We start from the raw sequence: 23,891 nt of genomic DNA on the forward strand, positions 1-23,891 counted from the left end.
ATCTGGCATGGGACTGGACCTTTGTGCCAAGTTTGGTGAGTTTTCACCCATGGGAAGTATGATTTCCTCAGAAGAAAGAAGAATAAAGAAAGAAAGAAAGAAGACCTGGGAATACAACAGTGTCCGGTGTCCTAAGCTGCCCGGACCCTAAATATATGCCATGTGTGGTCCATGCATATGTTATAGTTGTTTATTGGAAAATATGCAATGTTAAGAAAAATCCCAATATATTTTTTTATATATTATGTTGCGATATATATACATATATGGTATATGCATATATTGCAGTATATTTGAACATATAAAGACAAACTATTGCATGTAAAAATATAGTGCCGTTTTTGGTCTTGATTGCAATATTTTTTTTTTATATGTATCAATATATAGACATGTATGGTCTATGCATATATTTCAATATATTGTAAAATATAAAGACTAGTTCCCATATATGGAAATGTATTATCTAATATATCACATGATATTTTCCAGTATACTGCAATATATTTTTGTTTCGTAAGGGGACATACAGAATTGGTTCCAACTTTCAGACTCTGTTGACTTAGTTTCCTTCAGAACATTTAATGTTTGTGTGTGTGTGTGTGTGTGTGTGTGTGTGCGTGTGTGTGTGTGTGTGTGTGTGTGTGTGTCCTCCACAGAGTCCACCAGCAGAGCTCAGAAGTTCCCAGTGCTCAGTCTGCCCAGCAGCATCAAACAGACCTGGCCTCCATATTTATGGTGTGTAAATGTACAACAACATACCAACTGAAAAACAACCATTCTGCTCAGAATTGTCTCCGTGCTGCTCTCTTTACATCTTTCAGCCTCTTTAACTTGAATTTGATTTGGTGTTTTGTGTCCAGATTTTAATGTGGAAGTCTGATTCTTTGATTTTTCTGTTGCAGCTGCTGGAGGAGAACATCAACACCTTTGTGAAGAAGGAGCTGAAAAACCTCCACAGGTCTCTGAGGCCAGATTACCCAGAATGCTTAGAGAGGCAGAGGGAGGATGAGGAGGTGTTGGACGGTGAGGAGGAAGAGCAGAGGTGGAGCAGCAGAGAGGCTTTTCTGCAGATCACACTGCACTTCCTGAGGAGAATGAAGCAGGAGGAGCTGGCTGAGCGTCTGCAGAGCAGTAAGAGGCTTTCAACTCCTTTAACAGGATGGAGAGGAGGAATGATGGGAAAATGGAAATGTTTGCATTTCTACCCTCTGCTGTAAATACAGACATTTCTAAAACAAGATCTCATCATTCCAGAATGGAAGTGAAATGAGCACAATCCCCACAGATAACCTGGTTAAAGTGTTGATTTATAATATTTGTGTAAAAAGTTGAACACAAAGTTCACATGAAAACTGTTGCCTTTCACATTTGGCTGCACACAGTCAGGACTCGTTTTTCCACCAGTAGTTATGAGCTAAATCGATGTCATGTGGCCCTTTTCCACTGTCAAGGGAAACTTGGAACTTTCCACAACCTGGGACTCTTCAGTACCCGTCAAGTTCAGGTTCTGCCTTTTGTCTCCTTTTCCACTTCATGAAGAACCAACTCTGAAGGACAGAAAGTGCTTCATAAAAAATCTTAGTCTAACCCCCTGATTTACTAAGGCAGGAGCAAACCAGCTGCCTGAGCTACAAAATAGCTGGTACCAGTTTAGCCAGTGATTTACTAACATCTGATATTATAATGAGCTCTGTTGCAGTTCTGATGCAATTCACCAATTAGAATAGCAGAGCTGCCATTTAAACTGGGGGAGTACATTTTAAACAAAATTGTGTGTTTCATGTTATCAAGTAGCCTATAAAACAAAATTTGATCTGAATAATTCTGAATAATCCAATCCAAGTGATTACATATTGTTAGTACTTTCAGTTCAAAGATACTGGAACTGCACATATTTTCTACTGTAGATTCTACTTTAAATCATCCTTATGGTGAACAGGCCATCCAAGTAGCAAAATCGATGAGCTCAAAAATCAATAGAAAGTAATACTTTTTACTCCTTTTTATTGCTTTATGCAATGCCATTAATGGCAGCACAGTAACTCAGTAGTTAGTTCATCTTTTTGTAGTTTTGGTTCATGCTTAGTTGTGCATGCAACACCCAGCTCTCCAAAACCCTGATGTTCACTTTTTCATGTCGACCAGCCAAGCTGAGAATTGCTGAATACCATAAACCATCAATTCACTTATATCAACCTCTGACACTTTTTACACTGTAGCATTTTTCTCAGTGGGTGGCTTTTCCACTTGTTGCTTGCCTTGTGAAACGTTCTGTTTTCTCATCATGTCCTGCTGAATTCTCCAGGACAGCAGCACTCCAACTGAGGCAGCGCTGTGTTGTTTGTTAAACTGTGAACTTTGTTCTCCCCAAATCAGGATGTGCAGCTCTTTGTTTGTTTCTTCAGACTGTTGTTAGTCTTACAGCTGAAAGGGGCCAACAGATACATTTCCAAGGAAAAGTTGACATGTTTCAAATTTAATACAACATCCATTTGTTGATGTTATTTCTTGTTTGGTCATTCAGGAACTCTCTCAGGGTGCCAACATGACCTCAGATCTAACCTGAAGAAGAAGTTTGAGTGTTTGTTTGAGGGGATTGCTAAAGCAGGAAACCCAACACCTCTGAATCAGATCTACACAGAGCTGTACATCACAGAGGGAGAGAGTGGAGAGCTCAATGAGGAACATGAGGTCAGACAGATTGAAACAGCATCCAGGAAATTAGCCAGACCAGAAACACCAATCAAATGTGAGGACATCTTTAAACCTTTACCTGGAAGAGATCAACCAATCAGAACAGTGATGACAAAGGGAGTGGCTGGCATTGGGAAAACAGTCTTAACACAGAAGTTCACTCTGGACTGGGCTGAACACAAAGCCAACCAGCATGTCCACTTCACATTTCCATTCACTTTCAGAGAGCTGAATCTGCTGAGAGGGAAAAAGTTGAACTTGGTGGAACTTCTTCATCACTTCTTCACTGAGACCAAAGAAGCAGGAATCAGCAGGTTTGAGCAGTTCCAGGTTGTGTTGATCTTTGACGGTCTGGATGAGTGTCGACTTCCTCTGGACTTCAAGAACAACCAGATCCTGACTGATATTACAGAGTCCACCTCAGTGGACGTTCTGCTGACAAACCTCATCAAGGGGAACCTGCTTCCCTCTGCTTTCCTCTGGATAACCGCACGACCCGCAGCCGCCAATCAGATCCCTTCTGAGTGTGTTGGCATGGTGACAGAGGTGAGAGGCTTCACTGACCCACAGAAGGAGGAATACTTCAGGAAGAGATTCAGAGATGAGGAGCAGGCCAACAGAATCATCTCCCACATCAAGACGTCACGAAGCCTCCACATCATGTGCCACATCCCGGTCTTCTGCTGGATCACTGCTACAGTTCTGGAGGACGTGTTGAAAACCAGTGGGGGAGGAGACCTGCCCAAGACCCTGACTGACATGTATATCCACTTCCTGGTGGTTCAGTCCAAAGTGCAGAACATCAAGTATCATGGGAGAGCTGAGACAGATCCACACTGGACTCCAGAGACCAGGGAGATGATCCTGTCTCTGGGAAAACTGGCTTTTGAGCAGCTGGAGAAAGGGAACCTGATCTTCTATGAAGCAGACCTGGCAGAGTGTGGCATTGATATCAGAGCAGCCTCAGTGTACTCAGGAGTGTTCACACAGATCTTTAAAGAGGAGCGTGGGCTGTACCAGGACAAGGTTTTCTGCTTTGTCCATCTGAGCATTCAGGAGTTTCTGGCTGCTGTTCATGTCTTTGTGACATTCATCAACTCTGGAGTCAATCTGCTGTCAGAAGAACAATCAACCTCCCAACTAAAACACCTCTACCAGAGTGCTGTGGACAAGGCCTTACAGAGTCCAAATGGACACCTGGACTTGTTCCTGCGCTTCCTCCTGGGTCTTTCACTGCAGACCAATCAGACTCTCCTACGAGGCCTGCTGACACAGACAGGAAGTAGGTCACAGACCAACCAGGAAACAGTCCTGTTCATCAAGGAGAAGATCAGGGACAATCCCTCTCCAGAGAGAAGCATCAACCTGTTCCACTGTCTGAATGAGCTGAATGACCATTCTCTAGTGGAGGAGATCCAACAGTACCTGAATTCAGGAAGTCTCTCCACAGTCAAACTGTCCCCTGCTCAGTGGTCAGCTCTGGTCTTCATCTTACTGTCATCAGAAGAAGATCTGGACGTGTTTGACCTGAAGAAATACTCTGCTTCAGAGGAGGCTCTTCTGGGGCTGCTGCCACTGGTCAAAGCCTCCAAGAAATCTGTGTAGGTTCAGAGATAACTGGACATATTTCATGCATAACATATTGTTATCTCCACAATAGAAAAACTAAGTTCAATATTGTTGTCATCTTTTCTTCCTCCTCAGGCTGAGTGTGTGTAATCTGTCAGAGAGAAGCTATGCAGCTCTGGCCTCAGTTCTCAGCTCCCAGTCCTCTAGTCTGAGAGAGATGGACCTGAGTGACAACCAGCTGCAGGATTCAGGAGTGAAGCTGCTCTCTGCTGGACTGGAGAGTCCACACTGTAGACTGGAGACTCTCAGGTAATGTCCATTTACAGTGATTGACTGATTTGTCACATTTCACACTAAGATCCATTTTCTCAAAGCCGTTTCTGCTCAGTAATCCTGCATCTGCAAAGTGTAACCATGTAAGATCCATTTCAGGATCATCTGTTCAGTCATTTTTGTCTTCATACCTTCTTGCCCTGCTGTGAAACAGAGGCCTGTACGTCACCGTGTCAGTCGTTCAGTAGTTAGGTCCAGAGCAGCAAATCTCCAAAGCTTTGTGGAGGATCACCATGAAGCTTGGTGATCCTATGACCTTTTCTCTATCGTCACCAGCAGGAAAATTCTCCCCAAGGATTCTGCATTGACTTTCTTAATTGCTGCTGTGTTATGGTCATTTGCACCTTTGAAGAACAAATATACACTACTCACAAAAAGTTAGGGATATTTGGCTTTCGGGTGAAATTTATGGAAAATGTAAAAAGTTCACGCTACAGTGATATTATATCATGAAAGTAGGGCATTTAAGTAGAAGCATACACTGGTGATTTCCTCATCTCAAACAATTTATTGAAACAAAAGCCAACAACAGTGGTGGGTATACCTCAACAAAAAATGTCAATGTCTCAATAACTTGTCATATGCCCTTGAGCATCAATTACAGCTTGACAACGACGTCTCATGCTGTTCACAAGTCGACTTATTGTCTGCTGAGGCATGGCATCCCACTCTTCTTGAAGGGCGGCCCTCAGGACATTGAGGTTCTGGGGTACAGAGCTCCGAGCCTCTACACGGCGACTCAGCTGATCCCATAGGTTTTCTATGGGATTCAGGTCTGGAGAAAGTGCAGGCCACTCCATTTGAGGTACCCCAGTCTCCAGCAACCGTTCCCTAATGATACGACCTCGATGAGCTGGAGCATTGTCGTCCATGAAGATGAAATTAGGCCTGTGTTGTTCATGCAGGTTCACAATGACTGGATTAATGATGTTATTCAGGTAGTATGGGCTTGTCACTGTACCATTCACAAAGTGTAGGGCAGTTCTGTACTTACTAGACACACCTGCTGACACAGTAACACCACCACCACCAAAGGCTCATCTGGTGACAACAGTGGCTGATGCATAGGGCTCTCCTTGACGTCTCCAACATCGTTGGCGGCCATCATTTCTGCTCAACATGAATCGGCTTTCATCAGAGAACAGCACTGAGGCCCACTGGTCCCTCGTCCAGCGTAAATGCTCCCTGGCCCATGCAAGACGATGACACCTGTGCCTGGTGGTGTGGTCAGGTACCCTTGCAGGTCGTCTAGCACTCAGACCATGCTGATGTAAACGTTTTCGAATGGTCTGACGTGACACTTGGGTGCCTCTCACCTCCCTTAAACGTGCCTGGAGTTGAGTGGCATTCATCATCCGGTTCCGCAGGGCACTGTTCACAATGAAGCGGTCATCAGTGTGGGATGTGGCCAAAGGACGTCCACTTCTATGCCTTTCTGTGACTCTTCCAGTCTCTCTGTATCTCTCTGTATGTAACAGCATGATGAGGAGGACTGTTTACATACCAATTCTAATTGAACCAGGAAATTTATTGGTCGATTCATGGATCAAACACCTGATGTGAATTTTGCCGTTAAGCTCCTTGTTAGAGAACAGCAACTTGTGCAAAAAGTACTGAAACATTGAACAGTTGGACATGTGCATTCAAAAGTTTACAGAAGGTCACATTAAGTTCACCTGTAAAGGTTATAATGCATTTTAGGTTCATCCTGAAATTTCACCCGAAAGCCGAATATCCCTAACTTTTAGTGAGTAGTGTATATTGCTCTTTTGAATCTTGTTTTAAATGCAGCTTCGTTTCACTGATCAGATTCATTACCTGTGTAGGTTTTTGTGAAAACACAAAGCAGATGATGTGGTGGACTGATTGTGTTTGTGATGGTGTGCAGGCTGTCAGGCTGTCTGCTCACACAGGAAGGCTGTACTTCTCTGGCCTCAGCTCTGAGCTCCAACCCCTCCCATCTGAGAGAGCTGGACCTGAGCTACAATCATCCAGGAGACTCAGGAGTGAAGCTGCTCTCTGCTGGACTGGAGGATCCAACCTGGAGACTGGAGGCTCTCAGGTATGGAGAGACACACACAATGTCTTACAGAGGCCTGAGGAATATTGTTTCATATTTAATGGTGGATATGAGTGACGTGGTCTGCTAAATCCTTCATAGGGAAAGTTATTTACTGCCCATGTTTCCATCCTCAAAGAGAATCTGCTGCTCTGACTCTGTTTCTTCCTCCAGGGTGGACCATGGTGGAGAGCAGTGGTTGAAACCAGGTCTGAGGAAGTGTAAGTGTGGATTTAGTTTGAAAGCGAGAAATGTGTGTTGAATCAGTTGAGAAAACTTTATTTTATTTTTCAAGAAAATACAAACCAAAACAATGAAGCACAGCAACAGCTGGTCTTTTCCCTCTTGAACAGGTTTTTCTCTCTGCTAAAATTTACAAACCTGACAGCCAATAACAGTTCTTTGCTTTCATTTTGAATGAATGAATGAAAAGCACTTGTTTCAGTCAATTAAGATTATGCATGAAGCATTTACTGAATAAAGGTTACAGGGAATAAAACTTGAAAATAATACTAATAGAAAAACAATAATAAATCAGCAGATATTAACCACAGCAGGTCTGTTGTGTCTTGTTCTCTCCATCAGATTCATGTGAACTCAAACTGGACAAAAACACAGCAAACAGAAACCTCGTCCTGTCTGAGGACAGCAGGAAGGTGATGCATGTGAGCAACGAGCAGCCATATCCTGATCACCCAGAGAGGTTTGACTTCTGGCCACAGATCCTGTGTGGTGATGGTCTGACTGGTCGCTGCTACTGGGAAGTTGAATGGAGAGGATGGGTTGATATATCAGTGACTTACAGAGGAATCGGCAGGAGGGGAAACAGTGATGACTGTGGGCTTGGCAGGAATGTCAACTCCTGGAGTTTGATCTGCTCTGATGATGGTGGTTTCTCTGTCAGGCACAATAACAGACAGGCAGCCGTGCCGGTCCGCTCCTCCTCTAACAGAGTGGCAGTGTATCTGGACTGGCCTGCTGGCTCTCTGTCCTTGTACAGCATCTCCTCTGACACACTGATCCACCTCCACACCTTCAACAGCACCTTCACTGAGCCTCTGTACCCGGGGTTTAGGGTTTGGTTTGACTCCTCAGTGTCTCTGTGTGACATTTGAGGAGGGAGAGTCGCCTCCTGTGTGGAGAAACACACACACACACACACACACAGACACACACAGACACACACACACATCACGTCATGTTTTCATGGCCACATGCAGGGAAATGGTGTCCTGGTGGCAGCAGCATCACCTGAGCCTCCACCATGTGTTTATCTGCTGCTCCTTGTGGCCTGGTACATGTCGCTGAAACATCTACAAAGTTCAAACAGTGAAGCAGTGAACACAAAAGTAGCGTCTGGACGAATGACAGGAAGATCCAGTAGCTGTCCACCTCAGTGACTCCAGTCATATTTCTAGTCTAGGTTTCATTGGCATAGAACAGGTCAGTCTGCCACCTAGAGGCCAAAATCATGAACTGCCTCTAAAAAGAGGTGAAGTGTACTGGATACACACCTTAAAAACTCTGTTCCCACATGAACGTAATGATGAATTAGTTCTCAATGTGAGGCTCTGGTTTTCTTCTTTCACTGAATTGTGTTCAGTCTCTGCCACTTTGACTCTCAATGTTTATATTCATAATTCTGGGATCTTTATATAGAAGCCGAGCCTGCTGTTTTTTACTTGATGCTTATATTTGATGACTTCACAGTTTCCGGTACATGGGGGTTTGTTGTTTAACCCTGGGAAATATTCTGAGATGTATATTTTGTATTGTAATGCTTTATGTTATTGATACACATATTTTTTGCTCTTATGTAATATGACATTTTTCTTGTTGTGTATGGTGTTGATATTGATAATCTTGCTGTGGTCCTGAGAGACTATGAAGGACGAAAAATGACAAAACAATAAATAAATGAATAAATACACATATAAATATATAAATGCATAAATAATTAAATCAATAAATATTTCTATATGTATTTATTTAATTATTTCTGTTTTTATTCATGCATTTATTTATTTATTTGTATATTTATACATTTGTGTGTATTTATTTATTTATTTCAACATTTATTTATTTATATATTTATTTATTCATATATTTATACAATTGTGTATTTATATATTTATTTTTACATTTATTTATTTAGATTTTTATTTATTTCCACATTTATTCATTTATTTATTCCTTCATTTATTTTTACATTAATTTATTTATTCCTACATTTATTGGCGGTTCTTACATTAGTCTTAAACACGATTGGTTTGTGTGTGTGATCCTATCCACTACTACTGCCCGGACTGGAGTGGTACATGTCATGAGACCTTTCGCTCTAGCTAGCTACTGTGTAATACGCAATGGAAAGCGTTTTGACAGCCATCGTCAGTGATTTAAGGTCACTGGCGAATGATGGGTGCATGATTCTCCACAATCATGCACTCACCGACTACCTCCAGTTTCGCGTGGGACGTGTAATAGAGGATGTAGTTCAGCTCCATGCTGACATGGACGTGGACGACTTTGCCCTGTGGGGCGGTCTAGATAGACATATCAGAGCTTCATGCATCCATGCATGAATCGTTCGCTTGTCTTATTCGCCCAGTTGACCAATCGTGCTTAAGACTAATGTAAGAACCGCCCACCTCATTAACATACGACACAGAAATACATAAATAAATAAATGTGGAAATGTAGAAATACAGAAATAAATGTAGGAATAAATAAATAAATGTAGAAATAAATGAAGGAATAAATGTATAAATAAATAAAAATATTAAAAAATAAATGTAAAAATAAATATATAAATACACAAATGAATAAATAAATGTAGAAATAAATATATAAAGAAAGAAATAAATACATACATACATAAATGCATAAATACACAAATAAACAAATAAATGCATGAATAAAAATAGAAATAGAAATAAATACATGTAGAAATATTTATTAATTTAATTATTTATGCATTTATATATTTATATGTGTATTTATTTATTCATTGTTTTGTCATTTTTCGTCGTTCATAAGAGACAGTCCAGTTTCCTCAGGTGTCTTTGTCATGTAACTGTACTGTATATACAGTGAGAATATGTCACTGATTCCATAATCCCAAAAAATTGCCTCTATGCATTCTTCCTTCCTCTATGCACTTTATGTGCTCTGTGCATTCCCTCTGTGCACTGCCGTGTAGCCCGTCTGTCCTTTGGACCAGAACCAGATGTACATTGCTTTGGATAAAAGTGTCGCCAAATGTGACTGTAATTTTAATGTCAGTCACCTGCTGTTTAGACCTGAGGAGGATCCTGAGCAGACTGTAATGTCTTCTTGTTTAATAAAGTAACTACAAGGTTGAGACGGTGTGTGGGATTCTCCTTATGATTTCATGCCCTCTCTTTGTTCTTTTGCACAAATCTAGTTTTCCGTGCCAGCTACATTTTCTGTGTGTGTAAAATCCATGGGGTTGTGACATCATCCCTGTTACAGCCTGTCATTTAAAACCTGGAGTTTTTTGTTAGCATGTTTCTCTCTCGGATTGGATCCACTGAATTCTGCTGCCGACCCAAATCATTATTTTGCTGTCAAAAAGCCAACACAGAGACGCACATTGTATATGACACAATATCACCTGGTTTGCAGGTATATACACTCCTGTACAAAATGGTAAGAGGATAAAGCAATTACAAAGCAAATACATTTATTACTTTATTATTTTTGTGCAGCGCTTACAGTTTTTTTTTTTTTCGATTGCTTGAAGTCATTTTGTAAATGCTTTGCTCACTGTGCCAAAACTCTAAACACAAGCAAATAAGACACAACACCTGGAAATAAACCCTCACTTTTATGGCAAACTGAAACACAATCATCAAAACTTCAAAATCCTTTGTCAAAATGTAACTATGATGACAAAGGATACACATTTCCATCACATGAACACACTTTCACATCAGCAGCAACACAATAACATACTGAACACAAAACACTGCATTTTCACTGCTTTTCATTTATTTCTTCAAAAAGAGTTCTGCAAAGCTCAGAAAAGAAATTAAGCATCTTTTTCACAGTAACAACTGTTTCCAAAATAACCCAAAAAATAAAAATAAATAAGAAAGGTGTCAACTCAAAACTGTATACAGTATACAGTATATTGTACTTTACAGTACAGTAAAGGAAACATAAAACAATAGCAAAAAACAATATAAAACATAGTATGTAAAGCAAAAAAAAAAAAAAAAACACCGCCTCATCGCCTGATTGGTGTTCAGTTTTCTAAGTAAGTGCTTTCAGGTGTGTGTCTCAGGTTTTCTAATTGCCTGATGTGTTTTATATTTTGAACATAAGTGTTACCCAATGGTAACCACATGCTTTCATTTTTGAGCGAGGTGTCTTCTGTATGAAATAATGTCTAGTGTTCAGGAGGAAGTGTGTTGCAGAATAGCAAACACAGTTCAGAGCAGCACATGTCTAAGGTATGGCCACGCTGTGTTTAAGGGTTAGTTACAATGAGTTAAAGCTTTATCACATTGGTTTAAGCATATGTTCTTAGTTTGTAAGCAGTCGAAAAAAACTGTAATTAAGTTATTACTTTGTTGCTCAAGAGGCCTTATCTCTGCCCATATCAGGTGTCAAATCCTTTACAGTCAGATCAACTAAAGAACCAAGGGCAAAGTCCACAAACATCAACTTGTGGACTTTGAGACTGAAGTTATGAGGAAGGAACACAAACACACACACACACATGCGCACACACACAGACATACACACACACACACACACACACACACACACACACACACACACACAGACACACTCAGGACTGTCTCAGGAGAGTCAGCAGCGTCTTCTCTCTCCGTGTTTCCTCTCCAGGTGAAGCTGAAAGTCTCTTGGATTTGATGTGGATGTGACTCAGCAGGTAAAGAGCCGACCAGGGATCATTAGAGATGTTTGATGAACAGGCTCCTACATTGTGTTTCAGAGCTGGACGACTGAGAGCAGACTGGGACCACAAGGAGCTGGGAAGTCTTTCCAAACCTGATTTCTGTGTTAACAGATGTAAATATTCATCAGGTCTGAATTTTCAGTATTGATGTCTCACATTGAGGGCAAAATCAGCTTTATCTAAAATATTTAAAATGTATTTTTTCTGTTTAGTGAAGTCAGTGTAAGGTAGATTGTGAATTGAACTCATTTCATTGGTGAAAATGCAGGAAACAACCAGTCTGACAGCCTGGATCAACTTGACTGAAGCTGCTCAGTGGGTTTGATGTAAAGGGCGGCTGCTCTGAGTGTTACGTCCACTCTGTATATGTGACATGGTGCTGACAGGAAGACAGCACACATCCTGTCATGGAAAGCTTGTTGTCATCAATCAGCCGCTGTGTTTGTGTCAAGGTGTTGGCTCTGCTATGGAACCGGCTGGGAAGAGAGAGAGGCGGTTCCCTGCCTCTAGAACCACTCTGTCTGGAGAACATGACAGCCAGACCAAAGCTCAGAGGTAAGACAAGGATCTCTGACTGTCCATGACTGTTCTCCATCTCAGAGCTCAGCAGGCAAATCAGCACAGCAGCATTATTCACAGGAAAAGCTCTGTGTGTGTTGTGTTGAAGGCCTGAACCTGAACCTGGACCTGGACCTGGACCTGAACCTGGACCTGAACCTGAACCTGGACCTGGACCTGAGTCCAGCTGTGTGTCCATGAAGAGTGACTGGTCTCTGATTGATTGATTTGACTTCAAAGATGGACACCACTCTATAAATCAAAGTTAATTATTTACCACTGATAAGTGTTATGGGATCATTGTTCACAGTCAGTCATGAGATATAGATTTGGTTCAGCTCCCATTCTTGACTGAGTTTCAAGGTCCAGTTCGAATTTAATTTTATAGCCCTCAATCTCTGATAAAGTCTCAAAGGACTTTACAGGCTCACAATTTGTTGAAAACAAAACTGACAAAAATAAATATATCTGTACAGTTTTTAGCTGAATATGCCTTTAAAATAAGTAAGACAGTATTATCTTTACAGATAATACAATTACAGTTACAATTACAGTTTTCTGTATGAAGACTCGGATCTTCTTCACTGTGTCCCTCATGTTTCTATCAGGATCCAGCAGCAGAGAGCGGACTCCCCTGAGCCCAGCTGTGTGTCCATGAGGAGCAACGACTCTATGGAGCCACCTCTACTGTTTAGAGATAAACTCACTTCTGTGATTAAGTAAGACTTTATTATCTTAGTGTGTTAGTGTGACTGAGAGACAGAAACTCACTGTTTGGACTGAATTACAGTGTGGGGGGGGGGGGGGGGGGGGGCTAACTTTGCATTGCATTTAATCTGGAAAACATTTCAAACAAAGAACTTTGCCCATGGTCTGTTTTTTCCATCAACATGACTTGAATGATGCAGGAGGCTTTTAAAGCTCCTTCCTCCTCGGTCAGTCATGGCTGTGTTTCCAGTGTGAGCTGCAGCCGCAGTCTTCACCTGACCGTGCTGTGGGTGTGTTTGTTCTACATGTCAGGATAAAACACAGCAGCATCTCTTCTCAATCTGTTCACTACAACTCTGCATCAAGATTCATTCAGATACACAATTGGTTCCAGCCTTGAAAATCTGTTGACTGAGTTTCCTCTGTGTGTGTGTGTGTGTGTGTGTGTGTGTGTGTGTGTGTCCGTCTTCCACAGAGTCCACCAGCAGAGCTCAGAGGTTCCCAGTGCTCAGTCTGCCCAGCAGCATCAAACAGACCTGGCCTCCATATTTATGGTGTGTAAATGTTCTCCTGCAGTATTTACACCTTCCTGATTTATTCTGTTGTTGTAAATAAATAAAAAAGTGACTTTTATTCATGTTTCACTTTTTTAAAACAAAAGGTTACAAAGTGCTTCACACTCATTAAACGTCACTGTAAAAGACATAAATATATCACAATATATAAATAGCAAATATAGTTTTTTTCGATTGCTTGAAGTCATTTTGTAAATGCTTTGCTCACTGTGCCAAAACTCTAAACACAAGCAAATAAGACACAACACCTGGAATTAAACCCTCACTTTTATGGCAAACTGAAACACTATCATCAAAACTTCAAAATCCTTTGTCAAAATGTAACTCTGATGACAAAAGGATACACATTTCCATCACATGAACACACTTTCACATCAGCAGCAACACAATAACATACTGAACACAAAACACTGCATTTTCTTTTACTGCTTTTCATTTATTTCTTCAAAAAGAGTTCTGCAAAGCTCAAAATAGAAATTAAGCATCTTTTTCACAGTAACAACTGTTTCCAAAATAACCAAAAAATAAAAATAAATAAGAAAGGTGTCAACTCAAAACTGTATACAGTACACAGTATATTGTACTTTACAGTACAGTAAAGCAAACAATAGCAAAAACAATATAAAACATAGTATGTAAAGCAAAAAAAAAAAAAAAAAAACAATACAACAAAATCAAACTATGCACAGTAAGTAGCAGAAAATTCTGTTATGCTCGGGCAGGGGTGAGGGAGCTGCGGATCCTGTCGTCTGTTACAGTTCGGCCACAAAATCTCGTCCACATCGCATACAATGTCTTCCTCTGCCTCTTTCTCTCACCGCCTCCATGCTGGCAAAGTACTCAACATGGCTGACCTGGGGCCTGTTTGTAGTGCTTAGGCCCTGACTGATTGGTGTTCAGTTTTCTGAGTAAGTGCTTGCACACCAGTGCACTTTGTACTCAAACATTAGAAATAGTCAAAAAAATACAAATATTTTGTGATCTTCATAGACTCAAATCTTTTGTTCAAAACTCTAAGTGTAAATGTAAATGAATGGCAGATCTGGGAACATCCCTCAACAATGTAAACAGGACAGTAAGCAATCATTTAGATGTCTCCCTCAGTCCTCAGAGTCCCCAGTGTCATCTTGAGGACCTCGAGGAGTCCTGGGACCCTTTGGGTGCTGCCAGATCCATCAGGTCATAGTAACGGCTCCTCCACATGGATTTAACCTGGATTTGATTTAGTGTTTTGTGTCCAGATTTTAATGTGGAAGTCAAATTCTTTTATTTTTCTGTTGCAGCTGCTGGAGGAGAACATGGTCACCTTTGTGAAGAAGGAGCTGAAAAACCTCCACAGGTCTCTGAGGCCAGATTACCCAGAATGCTTAGAGAGGCAGAGGGAGGATGAGGAGGTGTTGGACGGTGAGGAGGAAGAGCAGAGGTGGAGCAGCAGAGAGGCTTTTCTGCAGATCACACTGCACTTCCTGAGGAGAATGAAGCAGGAGGAGCTGGCTGAGCGTCTGCAGAGCAGTAAGAGGCTTTCAACTCCTTTAACAGGATGGAAAGGAGGAATGATGGGAAAATGGAAATGTTTGCATTTCTACCCTCTGCTGTAAATACAGACATTTCTAAAACAAGATCTCATCATTCCAGATTGGAAGTGAAATGAGCACAATCCCCACAGATAACCTGGTTAAAGTGTTGATTTATAATATTTGTGTAAAAAGTTGAACACAAAGTTCACATGAAAACTGTTGCCTTTCACATTTGGCTGCATACAGCCAAGACTCATTTTTCCACCAGCAGTTATGAGCTAAACTGATGTCATGTGGCCCTTTTCCACTGTCAAGGGAAACCTGTAACTTTCCACAACCTGGGACTCTTCAGAACCCGTCAAGTTCAGGTTCTGCCTTTTGTTTCCTTTTCCACTTCATGAAGAACCAACCGTGAAGGACAGGAAGTGCTTCATAAAAAATGTTAGTCTTACCCCCTGATTTACTAATTACTATTTATTATTTCTTCATTCAGGAACTTTCACAGGGTGCCAATGTGACCTCAGATCTAACCTGAAGAAGAAGTTTGAGTTTGTGTTTGAGGGGATTGCTAAAGCAGGAAACCCAACACCTCTGAATCAGATCTACACAGAGCTGTACATCACAGGGGGAGGGAGTGGAGAGCTCAATGAGGAACATGAGGTCAGATGGATTGAAACAGCATCCAGAAAACAAGCCAGACCAGAAACACCAATCAAATGTGAGGACATCTTTAAACCTTTACCTGGAAGAGATCAACCAATCAGAACAGTGATGACAAAGGGAGTGGCTGGCATTGGGAAAACAGTCTTAACACAGAAGTTCACTCTGGACTGGGCTGAACACAAAGCCAACCAGCATGTCCACTTCACATTTCCATTCACTTTCAGAGAGCTGAATCTGCTGAAAGGGAAAAAGTTGAACTTGCTGGAACTTCTTCATCACTTCTTCACTGAGACCAAAGAAGCAGGAATCAGCAGGTTTGAGCAGTTCCAGGTTGTGTTGATCTTTGACGGTCTGGATGAGTGTCGACTTCCTCTGGACTTCAAGAACAACCAGATCCTGACTGATGTTACAGAGTCCACCTCAGTGGACGTTCTGCTGACAAACCTCATCAAGGGGAACCTTCTTCCCACTGCTCGAGTCTGGATAACCTCACGACCCGCAGCGGCCAATCAAATCCCTCCTGAGTGTGTTGGCATGGTGACAGAGGTGAGAGGCTTCACTAACCCACAGAAGGAGGAATACTTCAGGAAGAGATTCAGAGATGAGGAGCAGGCCAGCAGAATCATCTCCCACATTAAGACGTCACAAAGCCTCCACATCATGTGCCACATCCCAGTCTTCTGCTGGATCACTGCTACAGTTCTGGAGGACGTGTGGAAAACCAGTGAGGGAGGAGACCTGCCCAAGACCCTGACTGAGATGTACATCCACTTCCTGGTGGTTCAATCCAAAGTACAGAACGTTAAGTATCATGGGAGAGCTGAGACAGATCCACACTGGACTCCAGAGACCAGGGAGATGATCCTGTCTCTGGGAAAACTGGCTTTTGAGGAGCTGGAGAAAGGCAACCTGATCTTCTATGAAGCAGACCTGGCAGAGTGTGGCATTGATATCAGAGCAGCCTCAGTGTACTCAGGAGTGTTCACACAGATCTTTAAAGAGGAGCGTGGGCTGTACCAGGACAAGGTTTTCTGCTTCGTCCATCTGAGCCTTCAGGAGTTTCTGGCTGCTGTTCATGTCTTTGTGACATTCATCAACTCCGGAGTCAATCTGCTGTCAGAGGGACAATCAACCTCCCAACTAAAACACCTCTACCAGAGTGCTGTGGACAAGGCCTTACAGAGTCCAAATGGACACCTGGACTTGTTTCTGCGCTTCCTTCTGGGTCTTTCACTGCAGACCAATCAGACTCTCCTACAAGGCCTGCTAACACAGACAGGAAGTAGCTCTCAGACCAATCAGGAAACAGTCCAGTTCATCAAGGAGAAGATCAGGGACAATCCCTCTCCAGAGAGAAGCATCAACCTGTTCCACTGTCTGAATGAGCTGAATGACCATTCTCTAGTGGAGGAGATCCAACAGCACCTGAGGTCAGGACGTCTCTCCACAGTCCAACTGTCCCCTGCTCAGTGGTCAGCTCTGGTCTTCATCTTACTGTCATCAGAAGAAGATCTGGACGTGTTTGACCTGAAGAAATACTCTGCTTCGGAGGAGGCTCTTCTGGGGCTGCTGCCACTGGTCAAAGCCTCCAAGAAATCTGTGTAGGTTCAGAGATAATTAGATATTTTTCCCTTGTTGAGATAACAATATGTTAAATATATTTGTCAGATTATTGTTTGAATCTTAATTTTGTCCTCAGACTGAGTGGCTGTAATCTGTCAGAGAGAAGCTGTGCAGCTCTGGCCTCAGTTCTCAGCTCCCAGTCCTCTAGTCTGAGAGAGCTGGACCTGAGCGACAACCAGCTGCAGGATTCAGGAGTGAAGCTGCTCTCTGCTGGACTGGAGAGTCCACACTGCAGACTGGAGACTCTCAGGTAAGGATTCCTCAACCTGCTCAACACATGACCAGTTCAGTCCTGATTTACATGCAGCTTCATGTCACTGATCAGATTCCTAACCTGTGTAGGTTTTTGTGAAAACACAAAGCAGATGATGTGGTGGACTGATTGTGTTTGTGATGGTGTGCAGGCTGTCAGGCTGTCTGCTCACACAGGAAGGCTGTGCTTCTCTGGCCTCAGCTCTGAGCTCCAACCCCTCCCATCTGAGAGAGCTGGACCTGAGCTACAATCATCCAGGAGACTCAGGAGTGAAGCTGCTCTCTGCTGGACTGGAGGATCCAACCTGGAGACTGGAGGCTCTCAGGTATGGAGAGACACACACAATGCCTTACAGAGGGCTGAGGAATATTGTTTCATGTTTAATGGTGCATATGAGTGATGTGGTCGGCTAAATCCTTCATAGGGAAGGTTATTTACTGCCCATGTTTCCATCATCAAAGATAATGTGCTTCTCTGATTCTGTTTCTTCCTCCAGGGTGGACCATGGTGGAGAGCAGTGGTTGAAACCAGGTCTGAGGAAGTGTAAGTGTGGATTGAGTTTGACTCCTGAACACAAAGCAGCAAACATTCAGCTGTTTAGATGCTGCCGCTGCAGTTTCTGCTGCTTGTCTCACACCTGTTGAACCAAACAAAATCACGTTTGATGCTCCACCACAAAGCCGATCTTTATTCCTCTAATATTTACACATTTTCCCAGTTGATTTTTTACATATTTTTCTAAACTATGGTCCATACAGTCAAAACAGTGAACACACTCAGCTGAGACCTTGATCATTTTATCAAATCATCTGCACATTTTCATTGTTTCAAGTTATTGTTTTAAGCAAGTATTATTTAGAAAACTCTAGACAGAGAACTCTCCACACAGAGATTCAAGCTCTTGGAATAGTTTACCCAAGTGTCTAAACTTTTATAAAACATTAAAGGAACCTTTAAGAAATATTCTAATAATCAAGGTTTTGTTGAATTGTTCCCTGTATTATTCTCCACAATAAGCTATACCATAAATTACTATAAATCCTCTGGCCTTTCAGAAAGAAAAGGCTTGATGAGCAAATCAATAAAGTCTGCATTTCATTATGCAAACAAAGCAAAACAAAATAAAAAAAAATTTAGTATTGTGAAATATACTGTATAATGAAGTAACAGCTGGTGTCTTCCCCTCATTCAACAGCTTCTTCTCTCCACTAAACTAAACAAACCTGACAGCCAATCTCAGTTCTTTGCTGTAATTGTGAACCAGTAATTGAAGAACATAAATTAAAGCCAATCAACATTATGCATGAAGCATTTTGTGAATAAACATTTTTATAACTGTAAAGAAATATATAAAGTCTAAATGTAGTTTAGTTTGTGTGTAAATGGCTCTTTCAGATGTAAAGTGAATTTCCACAGCAGTTTATGACATCCATTCATTCAGATCCTGCTGTGAATGAAGAGGACAGCTGACACAATGTGTCATCATCAAAGTATTAATAAATCAATAACCAAACTGTTAATAAATGAGCAGATAATAACCACAGCAGGTCTGCTGTGTCTTGTTCTCTCCATCAGATTCCTGTGAACTCAAACTGGACATAAACACAGCAAACAGAAACCTCGTCCTGTCTGAGGACAACAGGAAGGCAACACTGAAAGATGAGCAGCCATATCCTGATCACCCAGAGAGGTTTGACTTTTGGCCACAGATCCTGTGTAGAGATGGTCTGACTGGTCGCTGTTACTGGGAGATTGAATGGAAAGGAACAGTTTATATAGCAGTGACTTACAGAGGAATCAGCAGGAAAGGAAACAGTGATGACTGTGGGCTTGGCAGGAATGACAAGTCCTGGAGTCTGGCCTGCTGTGATGATGGTTTCACTGCCAGACACAATAACAGACAGGCAGCCATCCCTGCCCCCCCCTCCTCCTCTAACAGAGTGGCAGTGTATCTGGACTGGCCTGCTGGCTCTCTGTCCTTCTACAGCGTCTCCTCTGACACACTGATCCACCTCCACACCTTCAACACCACCTTCACTGAGCCTCTGTACTTTGGGTTTGAGCTCTGGATATATGACTCCTCAGTGTCTCTGTGTGAATTTGAAGAGTGAGAGTCACCTCCTGTGTGGAGAAACACACACACACACACACACACACACACACACACACACACACACACACACACACACACACACACACACACACACACACAGTAAAACAAAACAAATCCAAATCAGTGATAGATTTATTGATAGACATCCACATAAAGTAAGATGTTTTGCAATTGCTTTGATTTTATTTTTTGGTAACACTTTACAATAACAGTACAACAATTAACGTTAGTTAACTTTAGTTAATGTCATAATGGTTAATTAACTGTTAGTTAATGATTATTATAGCATTTACTTATGTTAATAATATCTACAATAACCCTTAAATAACATAAATTAATGCCTTAGCATGAACAGCATTAGTAAATGATTCTTAGACACATTAGTTAACCATTAGTTAACTGTTACTTAATGTTCATTACCTGTTACCTAATGTTTATTACAGCATTAACTAACGTTAATTGTTGTACTCTTATTGTAAAGTGTTACCTATTTTTTTAATTTTCATTTTTTATCCAAATGATTTCTTTAGAGGTCTTATGATAAAATGATTATTGATAAGAATCATAACACTAATGATAATAATGGTAATTTAAAATAATAATTAAAAAAAGAAGAGGGCAGCACGGTGGTGTAGTGGTTAGCACTGGCGCCTCACTGTAAGAAGGCCCTGGGTTGCTGGCCACCCAGGGTCCCTTGTGTGTGGAGTTTGCATGTTCTCCCTGTGTCTGTGTGGGTTTCTGCCGAGTGCTGCACATTCCAAAGACATCCAGGTTAGGTGAATTGGAGATACTGAATTGCCCCTTGGTGTGAATGTCACTGTTAATCTGTCTGCCCTGCGATGGAGCGCTGAGATAGGCTCCAGCAACCCTTGTGAGGATAAGCAGTTCGGAAAATGAATGAATAATTTAAAATGTGAAAAAAAAAAAAGTCAGCTGCTGATGTGAAACTGTGCACAGTGTCACGATACTGTGAAAATGTCATGTTTTCATGGCCACATGCAGGGAAATGGTGTCCTGTTGGCAGCAGCATCACCTGAGCCTCCACCATGTGATTTATCTGCTGCTCCTTGTGGCCTGGTACATGTCGCTGAAACATCTACAAAGTTCAAACAGTGAAGCAGTGAACACAAAAGTAGTGTCTGAGGGAATGACAGGAAGATCCAGTAGCTGTCCACCTCAGTGACTCCAGTCATATTTCTCGTCTCGGTTTCATTGGCATACAACAGGTTAGTCTGCCACCTAGAGGGCAAAATCATGAACTGCCTCTAAAAAGGGGGTGAAGTGTACTGGATACACACCTTAAAAACTCTGTTCCCACATGAACGTAATGATGAATTAGTTCTCAATGTGAGGCTCTGGTTTTCTTCTTTCACTGAATTGTGTTCAGTCTCTACCACTTTGACTCTCAATGTTTATATTCAATAATTCTAGGATCTTTATATAGAAGCCGAGCCTGCTGTTTTTTACCTGATGCTTATATTTGATGACTTCATTTGACTGATACATATATTTGACTGTGTATTCTGTTAATACTGTTAATGCTGTTACTAAACCTCTGTGGTGCTTCAGATTTCTTTGACAGGTGACTGTGCCCTGTATAAGAACGTGTCAGTCACCTGCTGTTCACACCTGAGGAAGATCCTGAGCAGACTGTAACGTCGTCCTGTTTAATAAAGTTCTAGCTGTGAGTTTGAGACGGTGTGTGGGATTTTCTTTGATTTCTACGTGCCTTCTCTCTGACACACTGCAAAGCTGGTTTACAAGTGCAAAGAAGTATTTTCTGACACTGTCCAGGTGAATGAAATCCTTTTCTAATGTCTTTGGAGCGACCCACCTGAAGATCTCTGACCAGCACAATAGATCACTTATTAAATCACTGCTTACGGTTAATTATAGAAAATCATTTAGTGTCTGTCATCCACTTTTGTTTTTACACATTTTATTGTAATTGTTTTTTTGTTATGAAGGCAACAAAAATGATCATGTAAAATGCAGAGCAATCAATCAGTTTGATTAACGTGCTGAATCAGCGTGCAGCATGGTCCCAATACATTTTACAACTGAAAGGAAAACATACAGCAAGCAAATAAAAGAAGCAAGCAAATTAAAATAAACCAACAGCAGAGTTAGAGGGATGTTAAAGAGGCGTTGGACCCGACTAAGTTCTTGGGTATACGCTGCACTGAAGTGAATGAAGGCAGATTTTCAGTCTTGATGTGGAGATTTGAACTGAACCTGCTTCCTTAACATGTAATGGGAGGCCACTGCAGAGAAAAGGGGCTCAGTGGTCAAATTCTCTGCAGCCGACTGATTTTTTGTTGACTGAAGGAACAACCAGGAGACCAACATCGATAGAGCAAAGAGGGCGGTATGGTGTGATTAGCTCAGATAGGTGAGGTGGTGCAAGTCCATGCAAGACCTTCAAAGTTCAAAGAAGAACCTTAAAGGTAGCTCCATAGCTGCATCTTCTAAAAATGCAGCAGAACATCCCAGAAATCACTCAGAAAAACCCTTGGGCTACAGACAGCACACATGTAATTAATGAGCCGACTTCCATGCCTGACCATGTGACCTTTTTGTACAAATTATACCAAAGACAACATGCAACAATTTCAACACTACAGCTGCAGGCAAACATGGAAAAAACAAGCCTGCCCTTCTCATAGATTGTTAGTCGAGGCTGGTTTGTGCTGTTTATGAGCGTTAGATGTTAGATAGTAATTGTATTGTAAAGTTTTAACCGTTCCTGAGAAGGCTATGAAGTCAGGCTGTCTGTCCAACTCCAACATGTATAGTTCTAGCAAAATATGATATAAGTTGACAGAGAATGGGTAGAATTACAAGATTAACTGAACTGGTTGTTGAGGCAGCTGTACTGAATCAGTTTTATATTAATAGAGTGTATTGCAATGAGATTAAATGATTTGTGCCTGGAGGATTACAAAATGCAAAAACTTAATTTGGAAACAGAGGTGAATGTGTCAGGTGGTGAAGAGCAACAAGAGAGTTTGAACCCTGCCACGACCACAGACGGCTTTCTGAAGTGCACCACTTCTGTCAGCATTTCTGTCCAACTTGACTTTGTGACAGCAGCTCCAGACCAAGTCAAGCATCTCCTGCATTTAGTCCTCCTCCTTCACACAACATGTCTTTCCTCCATAGAGTTAGTTCCCACCATGTGAGGAACCATGAATGGAAGGGGCTCATTCAGGACCTTGCTTGTCAAATTAAACTGGACTCTGTGATTATTGTCATGAGAAACACATTGTTAGAGCCATTTGTATAACATATACTATATTGTAAATAATTTGGATTTGCTGTATTTGAGTTACTAAAAATAATAAGCAGTTCCATGGTTTCGTTGCAATGTGCTTATTTAGGAACAATAATGACTGTATTCAGCTCTGGCTTCTTCTCCAGTACCAGGAGACCCCCTGGGATGAGAAGAATTACCTCCATTGTGAAATACTCTCCACCCTGCTGCTACGACGTTTCTGCTGTTTACACTGTTTATCCTGTTGTTTACACTGTTTATCCTGTTGTTTACACTGTTTATTCTGTTGTTTACACTGTATATTCTGTTTTATTTATTTATTCTCTATTGCACTCATTATTATGTAGCTCTTGTTTTTTAGCACTAGTTATATAGATTATATTGCACTAGTTATATAGTTTATATTTTAATTATTTAAACTGCCCCACAATTCCATCTCTGTTGTAATCCGGAAGCCAAGCAACGACATTTCGTTGCCAAAATCTCACTGCTGTGTTTTTTTTTTTTGTGCAATGACAATAAAGAAAGTCTAAGTCTTCTTATTGGTTGAGAAGTGTCACATGTGCATGTGCTTGTTCAGTAGTTTCAATTGAAGCTCTGGAGTCTTGAGCGCACACTAGTGCCTATCAGTGGTCGACTGATAGATCTTTGAGACTTTCCCTGTAGCTCCCACACATACATTATGCCTGATTCTGTTAAATTGTGTGTGTGTGTGTGTGTGTGTGTGTGTGTGGTGTGTGTGTGTGTGTGTGTGTGTGTGTGTGTGAGTGTGTGTTTGTGTGTGAGTGTGTGTGTGTGTGTGTGTGTGTGTGTGTGTGTGTGTGTTTTCCCAGTGTACTAGATGCTGCGTTCAAGTGACCAATGAGATAAGAGCAAAGGTCAATATATCGCACTCCAGAATGAGAAGAGGATTTCTTTTTACCTCGGTGAAAGATAAGTGTGTATGTATGTTGTGCCACCAAACACAAGCACTGTCTAGAAGAGGAAATTTAAAGATCGCTACCACC

The 23,891-nt window shown here is 41.5% G+C and overlaps 1 protein-coding gene across 1 annotated transcript; it reads left to right on the top strand.

The window, feature by feature from the left end:
- Positions 1-672: 672 nt before the first annotated feature.
- On the top strand, positions 673-19,626 carry LOC115356573 (uncharacterized; the record flags this gene model as incomplete). The annotated part of the gene is given in 14 exon segments (XM_030047787.1): positions 673-735; positions 903-1,131; positions 2,525-4,295; positions 4,399-4,572; positions 6,485-6,876; positions 7,241-7,757; positions 13,117-13,156; positions 13,358-13,420; positions 14,725-14,953; positions 15,452-17,222; positions 17,321-17,494; positions 17,649-17,822; positions 17,994-18,040; positions 19,073-19,626. Coding segments are annotated over 14 exon segments (6,180 nt in total), but the record flags the coding sequence as incomplete, so codon positions are not given.
- Positions 19,627-23,891: the final 4,265 nt, after the last annotated feature.

Source organism: Myripristis murdjan, chromosome 24 (assembly GCF_902150065.1).
Source record: "Myripristis murdjan chromosome 24, fMyrMur1.1, whole genome shotgun sequence".
Taxonomy (NCBI): Eukaryota; Metazoa; Chordata; class Actinopteri; order Holocentriformes; family Holocentridae; genus Myripristis; species Myripristis murdjan.